This window comes from Thalia democratica, chromosome 6 (genome assembly GCF_965202585.1).
Source record: "Thalia democratica chromosome 6, ktThaDemo2.hap1.1, whole genome shotgun sequence".
Lineage (NCBI taxonomy): Eukaryota > Metazoa > Chordata > Thaliacea > Salpida > Salpidae > Thalia > Thalia democratica.
In genome coordinates this window covers 34,374,518-34,386,097 of record NC_139170.1, presented here as the reverse complement: position 1 = coordinate 34,386,097, position 11,580 = coordinate 34,374,518, and the positions used below count along the sequence as shown (strand labels likewise).

At 24.6% G+C, this 11,580-nt stretch overlaps 1 protein-coding gene across 1 annotated transcript; it reads left to right on the top strand.

Annotated features, from left to right (window-relative positions):
• Window positions 1-3,301: 3,301 nt before the first annotated feature.
• LOC145838612 (uncharacterized) lies at window positions 3,302-10,717 on the top strand. Its single transcript, XM_082946232.1, has 4 exons — window positions 3,302-3,378; window positions 5,967-6,035; window positions 9,662-9,791; window positions 10,223-10,717. Exons 1-4 carry the CDS (start codon window positions 3,360-3,362, stop codon window positions 10,542-10,544), a joined length of 540 nt encoding a protein of 179 aa, XP_082802358.1. The 5' UTR covers window positions 3,302-3,359; the 3' UTR covers window positions 10,545-10,717.
• Window positions 10,718-11,580: the final 863 nt, after the last annotated feature.

Sequence of the window (11,580 nt, the reverse complement as noted above, 5' to 3'; positions counted from 1 at the left end):
AAGTTTCAACATGAACTTTTATTTTATTTCAAAGAGTTAGGTTTTTTAGCTGAAAAGTACATCGCAGGCTGCAGAACTTTGCAAAGTGCAGACTTCTGACGCCTGATTTTTTTAGAGACTTAAGAACCGGAATCGACAAACCACAGCCCCAGCGCAGGCTTAGCATTATTTTTCTACCGCGAAAACAGTTTTCTTGTTTAAAATATTTAAAGTCGGCAGGTCTATGAAGATAAACCAGAGCAGTCGTACGGAGCTCACTGACTGGGCAGATTTGTTCAAAAAAGTTCTAGATGTTAGGACTGATTTAAGTTATTGGTTTGTTTGAATTTGATTGAAATGTTGAAAAAAACTTATTTCATTATTAAATGACCTCTTCACATACTTTAAAAAGCTAAAATCCTAGAATACTGCATTTGAAAGTATTAAGTTATAAAAAATAAGCCTATGCTGTATTATATAGTCTGTTTTGATTTTTTTTTACTACATAGTAGCGTACTACTTTATCTATCTAAACTAATAAAAGTTAAGTTATATAGCATAAAAATTTTAAATTAAAAGTTCAAATTCTAGTGGAAAACTATATTGTATTTTTCAAATAAAACAGCCTTATAAAATTTTTCTGTTAACAGCTACAAACATTATTAGTTAGAAAAAAAGAGACAACTATCGCTGAAATATTTAATTAGTGAGTTGTACATACACTAATGTTTTTAAAGTGTATGAGTTCTACAAAACAACAACTTTTTTTCTACTAAAAATAAAAAAGTAAGGTAATTTTTGTAAAAAACAAATTCTTCTTACGTGACATTAAAACCAACTAAAGTGGATAATTCCCCAGACTTTTTTTTTCAAAAACATCAATATATCACAATCGTCAACAAAGATAATTAGTTTATTTGAGTTGTATATGACTAAAAGTTTAATTTTTTCAATTGTCAGATTTTTTTTTATTATTTATCAAAGTCTTAATTTTACATACTTTTGGCTTAAATATTTTCTAAAACAACTGCTACAGCTCTCAACTAAACTACTTACAGGCCGTAAAGTGTCTTTTTCCGTGTAAATTACTGTAATAAAAACGTTTAAACCTATGAGCAATACATTTTTTGCTAGAACTTACTGGCTTTCTAGAAAGTTTTTAATAAATAACTAAAATTTGTTTTCATCATTCACGGAACATTTTTAAAAATTATCAAAATATGCCTGATGAGTCCTCACGCTAATAATTGTTCTAATAATCGATTTATACAAATCCTGACAGTTTGCAAGTACATTAGTATGACTTTTTTTTATTGTTTACAAGTATTTTTGTCAGAAACTTATAGTAATTTTTCTTTATAATTGAAAACTAAACTACCATATCGATCATGAAGGTAAGATAACAAACTTTGTTTTGCTTTTTATTTTGTAAATACTGTTTTCACTACAAGCATAAGGGTTTTCACTCCAAGAATATAATACATTTTTAGTTAATTTTTATCTTTTTTGTCAGCTCTAACTAGAAATATAAGTTGCAAACGTTTTATAGTAAGCTGATTTCAAATATTAAGGTTTTATAGTTTTTTAAAATATATTCTCCATTTTCTGATGCTGCTTAAACTATTTTTCAAATGATTAGCTAAAATGTTTACTTTTTACGCTTAGGGTATTTCAAAGTGAAAATATTATATAGTTCTTACGAATATTTTTATTCAAAAATACTTTAAAAACACCAAATGCATTTAGATATTTAATTACCAAGCTTTAATGTTTTTTGCATCTTTTATACAATTATAAAAATAAAACTGCGCATAAATTTAATTCATCACAAAGTAAAAAAAAATTTAATATTTTTAATATTAATAAATATTATGAAGTGAACAAGTAATTTAACAAAAATTTCAAACTTTGTATCTTTAGAATGGTTATTTATATATATATATAATTTAGAACAAAGTTAAATTTAAACTCAGTAGTTAAAGTTTAGTTGACAAAAATTATTGTAAATTTAAATTGCAAATTTAAATAACTTTAAATGTTTTCTAGCTCATTTTTTTCGTTTAAAATTAAAGAAGTAGTAATAGTTTTTAAGACACTAAGTTTTGAGATATTAAATGAATAGAAAGAAGATTTAAACACGTTTGTGGTTTTAGCACTTATTAAAATTAATTAACAAGAGGTTAAAAAACCTATCAAAAATTGATATTAAAAAAATAAATCAGAAAAAAAAACTAAATCTTTTGGTAAAAAAAGTAGTTTTGAATAAACAGTAATAGTTATAATAACAGAAGAGAAATTTTTACTGTTAATGTACACTTACAGTTAAAGGTTGAAACAAAATATTTTACCTAAAATTTTTGCTCAATAAATCTGCTCGATAACATTTCAACATTTTTTTGAAATTTCTTGTTTGTATATTTTTATCATCTAACAGCTAACAAATTTGCAAAATCCAAGTGTATTTAAATTATTAAATGTATATACTTCATTAACAAATAAAAAGATAATTTAATAACTTTTTTATTGCAAAACAATTTAAAAATCAAATACATTTACACTTAAATAACAAAAAATTTAACTAATTCTAAAATAAGGGTAATCTTGAGATATTTTTGTTGATTCGAAATATAAATACTAAACAGCTTTTTGTTTATTGTTATTACAATATATTTGTTACAGAATTTAATAGCTAAATGATACAGCTAAAACGAATCGTGTGATTATTTTAGTTCAGATTTATTTGGTCAGTGCCTGAGCCCATAGAAAAAGTAAGAAATTTTGTATATTTTTTATTTTGTGTAACATTTCTCGAATATTACATTTACAGACTTCTTCTAACTTTAATAAAAATTTTATATCAGTAAACTAACTTTAGTGGTCAGTAATTTTTTCTAAATAACTAAGGGTAAAGAATACTTGTTAAACAAAAAAAAATATTACGCAAACTATGAAACTACTAAAGGGTCTATAAGTTATAATATAAAAAACTAAAGTTTGGTCTGTTTTAAAATATAACTTCTTATGAAAGTAGTTTTAACTTGGTAAAAAAAAGTTGAATAAAAACAAATATGTTACAATTGTACAAAATATACAAGTGTCTAAATAGTTGAAAAAAAATCCAATTTTAAAATTTAAATTAGAATTTAGTTATCTGTTTTTATTAAGTAAAAAAAAAGTATGTTTTGTTGCTTACAAGTTAACAGAAGATATTTTTGTTAAAAACTTAAGTTCTCTGCTTCACTTAAAATGTTTTTTTTGAACGTTGAATCTTTTCATATAGTTTATTCATGTAGAACTAAAATTTATGGGCTAGTTACAAATTCAAAAGATTATACACAAACTTAAACTTCACTCATATCAAGAGATATTAACTTGAACTTATGGCATCACAGAAAGAAGGTTAGTTAAAAGTTAAATTATTTAATATAAAAAAATTTACATGATGTTGCTAGAAAGACTTCCTTTCATGATGCATTCCTTTTTAAATATAGATAGTTCCAAAGATGAAGTTCAAAATAAATATTAAATGGAATAAATTTTTGTTTAAAAGTTTAGTTTAATATGAAAAGTATTTTTCAAGGTTAAAATGTTTCTTTTACACATTTTCAGGCTATCTAATAACAGTTTCTACCTATCAGGCTAATTTTTTTTTGTAATTTATGCATAATTTCAGCTAAATACTTCAATATTTTTAAAATTGTAAAAAGGTTTGTAAATTGGTTTTATATGTAATTTATAGATTGTTAGTTTCTTTCTCAATAAGAATTTTATTTATATAGCCTTAATTGACTAAAACCTTTGAAAAATTTATAACTTGTCAGTTAAACTACTTAAAAAATTCTGAAATATTAAAAATAATTAAAGTTGTCCTTAGTTTTATGTGCATACACTTTGATTCAGTTAACAGTTATTTTCCACTTTATTTTCAACATTTTTTTTTTGTTTTCAAAAATTACACAATAGTATATAACATTGCTGAATGACTTTTAAGCTGGAAACTTAAAAATCTCTTTATATGTTAAAGGCATAGGGGGTTAAAACACTTTTTTCAAAATTTTATTTTATATTGTAAAGTTTTTTCTAAGCTACAAGATGCTTTTTACAGAATTAAAAAATTCAAAATAATTTTTGAGATATAGCCGGTCAAAGTTGGAGGCAACAATAGGTTACTTATGGGAGGCACAAACTAAAAAGGATAAAATAGACTATTTCACTAAAAATCTATCCTCTCCTACGTTATTTGAGATAACTACCTCAAAATTTCAGGAAGTATTTCTTGATATATATAGAAATTTCTGTCGGAAAGAATTAAAAAAAAAATTTAAAAAATGTAGGTGAAGATAGATTTTTAGTGAAATAGTCTATTTTTTTCAGTTTTAGTTTGCACTTCCCATAAAGAACCTATTGTTGCCTCCGACTTTGAATTTTAAAATCTGTAAAAAGCATCTTTAGCTTAGTAAAAACTATTTAAAATAAGATCAAATTGTGAAAGAAGTGTTTTATCCCCCCTATGCCCTTAATGATAGTATTTTTTCAACAATGATTCAATTAAACTTTTTGTTTTCTTTTAGTTTTACTGTTTGTATTTACTAAGTATGGCTAATATTGGTGAGTAATTTTTCCTTTTGTTAGGTATAAATTCAGCTTTCAATGACAGTTTAATTTTGATTAAGTTTCATTTCTACTTACAAACCATAAAAGAAAAATGATAAGATAAATAACACATTGATGAAATGACACTATTACTAACACTTAAAGCAACACCTAAGTTTTTAACTAAAATTGCAAATAATAGTAAGTATATATTAGTAGTAATGTATGTACAAAGTTGGGTTTTGTATTTTGTTTTGTTTTTAACTTGAAAAAAAAAAGCTCAAAAATTTAACAGTGTAAAAACAATGAAGTAAAAGTAAGTTTTATAGAATATAAAATTTTAACACACTTTTGAGATATAGTCTAATTTGTAAAATGATTCTTATAAAAACGTATGGGCTGGAATTTTTTTATAATTAATTTAGAAATTTAAAGTTTCACTAAAAGCCTACTTTTTTTGAGCTAGAAAATTCAAACTTAAAAAAATGTGTTTTCAGTATTAAAAACAGATATCTCAGACAAAATTTTGAAAAAAAAGGTCAAAAAAATTTTGAAATTTACTAGATATTTTGAGTTGCAGATGAAGAGCAAGAAAAAAAAGGGCTTATGTGTTTTTATAAGTAATTTTGAACTTACACTAGATTTACTTGAGTTGCAAATGAAGAGAGCAAAAAAAAAAGAAAAAAAAAGTCTAAGTGTTTTGAATGGTAGTCATGTTGCAGGGGGCAATAGCCTTTTTAATTTCTTCAAAGGGGGCAATTAAAAAAAAGTTTGGGAAACCCTGGTCTACAGGAATATTTTCACTAGAAATGCACAATTTTTACTGAATCAGGCTATTTTTGTAGTTAGTCTTTTTACTTTGTTATTTGTGACGACCTCCAAACTTAAAACTAGAGTAATTTTTGAAAAAAAAAGTTCTACAATGTTTGGAGGTTGTAGTATGTTAATTTGAAAAAACAATTGAGTGTTTCAAACATTTTATTTGTTTTTCAGTGGTAATTGCAAAACTTGTTATTTTTATATTTTAAGTAAGTCATTTTTGTTAATTACTTAAATTTTTATGCTCTATGTACCTTATATTTATCTATAACAGAGTATTTAGTTTAAATATGTGTATAAATGTACCTACCTAACCATTATTTAATAGTTTTTTATGTTTAAATATTAAAAAAAATACCAATAAAAGTAACTTGCTTGTTTATTTGTTAACCTTAAATTAAATACGATAGTTAACTTCTTTTGCATAATATTTACTCATTTACCTTTAGTTACTTATATTAATAGGCTTCTTCTATATAAGATAATAAAATTATAGAAGTTTCAAAAGCTACAAATTAAATATTTGTTTTTTGTTAAAAGTTTATTGATTTTTATTAAATTTGTATTATTTTCAGCTGAGCTGCTTGCTAGGCTAACCAATCAACAAGAATCAACTAGAATTGGGTGTAAAAAATGTGGATTTCGTTAGTGGTTTTATTTTATATTAAACTAATATTCCTCTTTGTTTTCTAAATTTTGATTAAAGTATAACATTCAGGTTGATTTTGTTTCAAAAATTAGTAGTTTTTGAAAGTAGTCTGTCTGACAAGAAGTGAATAATCACATTAATTTATGGATGATAAATAAAATTTTGTTTGTACTCTCACTGTATTATAAATATAAATAAACTCAATTCTCCAAAATTTAAAATTTGAATCATAGCTGATCTCATAATCTTAAACAAATTATATATAAATATTTTTAAATTTGTTCTAAAAGTTGTTTAAATAAATAAATAAAAACTTTACCTAAGTAACTAGAGTATGTATTTTTATATGAGTAGTGCAAAAAACAAAGCTATAACTAAAAAAAGTAAACTATTAAAAACTTTATCTAAGTAACTAGAATATGTATTTTTATATGAGTAGTGCAAAAAACAAAGCTATAACTAAAAAAAGTAAACTATTAAAAACTATAAGAAAATGTAGATATTTTAAAACTGATTATTACTGTTTATATATACATGCTTACTTCCGATTTTCTGAATACTTTTTAAAAGCGTTTAATATTTTAATTGCAAATCTGTAAGGTTTTTGATCTTTTCCGAGTGTCAGGGTTGCTAAAAAACCTGGAATCCTGAAAAAACCTGGAATTTGACAACTTCGGCTTAAAGTATCTGGAATTTGAGAAATTTTGAAAAAAGAACTGGATTTTAAACAAAAATCACTAATAAACCTTAAAAACCTGGAATTTTAAACAGTTTTTGTATGTTAACTTTATTTCACACCAAAAATCTGTCATAATTTTTTTTGTTTCATTATTACTTTTTATTAAAAAACACATCTAAAGTTGCTTTAAAGTTTCTTTACAATTTGATTATACTAATCAAGGCAGTTTTTTAAAATTTAAACTTAAGTTTAAACTAAAAATAGACCCAAAAAATTATACTTTTAAAACCCTGAAAGAAATTTCTCAAAAATCTTTGGTAACCCTGAATTGTAAGTTCATAATTATTTATGAGAAAATATGTATTTTTAACTTTTATTGATAAAAAAAACTCTTTTAAGACTAAAAAATAAAAAAAAACATTATAGTAGTAAAATAAGTATTTTCAAAAAACTCATGCAGGCTAAGGCTAACTTTTAGTCTTTCATGCTAGTTTTATTTTGCTGAAAAGATTAAAACCCTGTTTAATGCAATATTTCTATTTTAAATAAGTGCTAAAATGAATAAATATAGCTATAAATAGTATATTTAACAAAAGATAGTGCTACAAACTTATTGCTTCTTGTTTTATACTAATTAATGTTATTTTTTCAATATGTTAAATTATATACTTTTTTAAAAAGATTTTAAAGTAAGTTGTTATTTTGGTTTTGGTGTATATTTTTGAAAATGTGCACATGCTTACTTCAATTTTTGTAGACAGTTTCTAATCACATAGTTACAATCATAATTTTAATTTCTAATAAACTCTGGCTGACTCAGGCCAGTTTTCGATCACTTAGTCTAATCTAGTTTGGTTACTCAGCCTAGATTTTCTGCTTCAAGAAGTGGTAATCCATTTACTTGAAAAAATTATTAAGTTTTGAATAGTATTAACACAAAAGTACTGTAAACTTATGAAGCTGAAAGTGACAGCCTTATAATTTTAAGAAAAAAATACAATTTTAAAACATATACTTGTTTCAGTGAAGTATAGTTTTTGCCTTTTTAGTTTGCACAATTCATAAAAACCTTTTGAATTCTTAAGGCCATATAAGGAGTGTACTTAATTTTACAAAAATCAATTACATCTTGTTTGAAAGCTTAAATCTATAAATTTTCTTTTAGAAGTAGAAAAAATTGAATTAACTGCCGAGAAATAGTCATTTTTGTAAGAAGTATCAAATACAAATGTATTAAGGGCTTGATTTTTACAAGTTGATCTTATTTTATAAAGTTTTATCTGAGCTATCAGACATTTTTAGCTGCTTGGAAAAATTAAAAGTAGTTTTTGAGATATGAGCGATCAAAGTCGGTGATCGCAATAGGTTTCTAATGAAAGGTGCAAACTAAAAACGCAAAAAAGACTATTTCACTAAAAATCTATCTCCTCTTTTATTTTTTAAGCAATCTTATTCAAATTTTCACAGAAAGTGTATTATTAAAATTAAAAAAGATAGAATGCAGAAATTTTTTCTATTTTGAAAAATAAAATTTTTATTAAAAAAAACTACCTATTTTTTTTTTGTTTTTTATCTTAAATCTTTATTTTTTAATATTTTTAAAATTCCAACATTCAAAGTCTTTGAAACTATAAAAGGAATGTTTCCTGAAAGTTTGAGGTCTCTAGCTCAAAAAATGAAGGAGAAATATTTTTAGTGATTTTTTTTTAATTTCTGAGAGAATTGACCTTGAAAAGTTTGCAGTCCATACTTTTGTATCGGAATTTTTTTATAAAAACTACAATATCTCAAAAGTTAAATAAGATTTTTTAGTTCTATGAAAACTGGCTTGTAGTTTGTACTTTAAGCCTTTATATAAGATCCAATGTTATTTTCAGTAAAAAAAATGTTGGACACCCTATGCCCATAAATGTTTGATGTCTAATTTTCTAGGATAAAAAATACTATAAGTCTGTCTCCTCCTACGATTTTTAGTAGATTAACTAATTAATTAATTAATATAAGTTTTCCTTGCAATATTCATAACAACTTGTATATAAAACTTTTTATTTTATTTTTTCAAATGAGTAAAAAAAAATTTATTGTCTATTAAAAAATAGTTACAATAAAAACATTTTATTGAAGGTGTTTATTAACTTATGAAGTTTAGAATAAAATAGTTAAAGAACAATTGCTTAAAAAAACTGTAGGAGGAGGATTAAGTATATAATTTTTGCGTTCTGTAAGGAATCTGTCAAACTATCCAGTTGTATCCGGGGTCAGAACAAAAGCCAATTTACTACTATTTCAGACAGTTGTACAGTTTTAAATATAAAATCTGAAAGGCTATAATGTAACTCATAAATAAACCAAACTATCTTTTACAAAGCTTTCATCAATTTATTTGACATCTCAATGCAATAACGGCTAATAAGGGCAGAATGTGTTTTTAACAGCCGTTAGTGCATTGAAAATGTCAAATTAATTGATGAAAGCTTTGTAAAAGATAGTTTGGTTTATATTTCACTTGACAGTTATTCATGAGCTATACTATAGCCTTTTTGATTTTATATCTCATAGATTACTTTAAATTTCTAACAACTATAAAAAACAACTGTTAGTTTTGTTGAAAAGAAGAATAACACTAAAAACTATATAAACCTATTACATATGTAAATATACCCTCAATGTTGTTTAATTTTTTAAAGTTCTAAATAGTAGTTTAAAAAAATTTTAAAGATGATGATATTGTAATAATTATGCTGAACTATATATTTTAAGCACTAATGAGCTAATCTTTTGCTGAATTTTTTATCTGGAACCATACTTGTTATACTACACAAAAGATATTTTAATCGATGTTTTTCACCAGCCGTTCACCTCACATATCAGTGCAGGAATTTATTAGGGTCGATAGCTTTCTTGTTTATTTTATTTGTTTCTAAATATACTCAAAATTTCAGCCGGTCACCTGACATACCAATGCAGAAACTTCTTAACGTCGGGTGGCAGCAGAGATGTTGTATTGGACGTTTCCAGCACATCAAGCGAGGAAAGCGACTCTGAAAGTGAAGAAATTGTTGTTAAGAAAAAGTTTGTTTTGTATATAGTTCGTTGTAGTTGATAGTTTAAATTATTTCAAGTTTATTGTTTTAAATTTTAATGCTTAAATCAGTTTGCTTAATTACTTTACTTAAAGTTTTAGATAATAGATCTTAACTTAAAGTAATATAAAAAATGACTTAAAAAGTATGAAAAATGACTTAAAACTTTTTTTGTCAAATAAATGTTTTGTTTATTTTAAACTAAAGCATGTAGTTGATCAAACTGCATCTTTTGCAAATTGAAAGCTCATTCTCATTGCTGGTAGCTTCAACTTTACAAAAAACTAGAGAATAGTTAGTTAAAAAGTTAAAAAACAAGTAAGTTGGTTTTACTCGTATAAATCAAATGTATACAACAAAATAAAAATAACATTTAAAAAAATAATACACAAAAGATATTAACACTTAATTCATTATAAGGTCCAAGAAGAAAAAGAAGAAACATGGGAGCAGCAAGAAGAGCAAAGGCAAGAAGAAGAAGAGGACAAGAAAGAGATCAACATCTAGCAGTGACAGCGAAGAAGAAGAAATTAAAAAGAAGAGGAAGAAGCGAAGAAGGAGGAAGTCATCTTCATCTTCGGATAGTTCGAGTAGCGAGGAGGAGAGGCGAAGGAAGAAGAGGAAGAGGAGAAAGTCATCTTCGGAGGAGTCTTCGTCGAGTGAAGATGAAGATTCGTACGAAGAAGAGAAAAGGAGGAAGCGGGAGAAGAAGAGGAAAAGAAAAAGAAGTTATTCTGATTAAAATTTCAAAATTGTTTCTGAAAATTTTATTATCTTAAGGTTAAAAATGTTTTAATAAAAGTATGTTTTTGATATGCTCGTTTAACTTTTTTTAGAAAGTTTCTAGTTATTTTAAAGCTTGTTGTAAATTGAACTTCGTTTGTTGCACATTTAATAGCAGGTCTTTAGCTCGGTAGCTAGCAAAATTTTAAATTTAAATATGTTTAATAATAACTTAACTATAAACTTTATTTTTACTTTTCGTTCAAATCTTGAGCTTTTATAATTAGTAGATTTAAATGTTATGTGATATATCAGTATTTAAAAAAAAAGTTTAAACTATTTTTAATGTATTATGTTGCTTTATTCAAATGTTTCTTTAGACTAATTGACTTTATATCTAATAACATTCGTTTCTATTTAAATATTTTTTAATAAATTTGATTACCCTGTATAATTTTTATTGTTTACCTCCGTAATTAGTGACAATTTTAAAATATTTTATGATAAAAAAATAAATATAAAATGTGAATGTAAAAACTGAATGCTTTGAAAAAGCTATTCAGACAAATCAATGTTATTAAAATTTAATCAATAATTTACACAAGACACACAATTACAAAAACACTAAATATATTTCAAGCAATTATCTTCAGTAGAGTACAATGCTAACAAATAACAACATTTTACACACTTATATACTAACCAAGTAGTCATAAAATAATCAAGAGATGAATAAAAGACAAAAGCAATTAGTAACAGTTAAAATTAAAAAAAGTCCAATTACGTTATATTGATATACAGTAAAACTAAACGTAAATAAAAACAATCCTTATAAAATGTTACAAAAATAAAGAAAAAGTATAGTCAAAATCTTTTTGCTTACTGAAACAGGTTTCCTTAACAATATACAAATGTCTTCTAATTTAATCAATTAGAAGTATGGTAATCTACCAGAACAGTTGCTGTTGTACAGCAAGTTATATTGGATTAACAACCAGACATCTAAGGAAGAGAATAAAAGAACACATACCAAAATGTGTAGAGAATTTTTGCCT

Excerpts from the sequence above, each read along its gene's own strand:
- LOC145838612 (XM_082946232.1), top strand. Across the intron at positions 6,036-9,661 it reads GTGTAAAAAATGTGGATTTC|CCGGTCACCTGACATACCAA; the intron begins GTTAGTGGTTTT and ends TCAAAATTTCAG. Across the intron at positions 9,792-10,222 it reads GAAATTGTTGTTAAGAAAAA|GTCCAAGAAGAAAAAGAAGA; the intron begins GTTTGTTTTGTA and ends ATTCATTATAAG.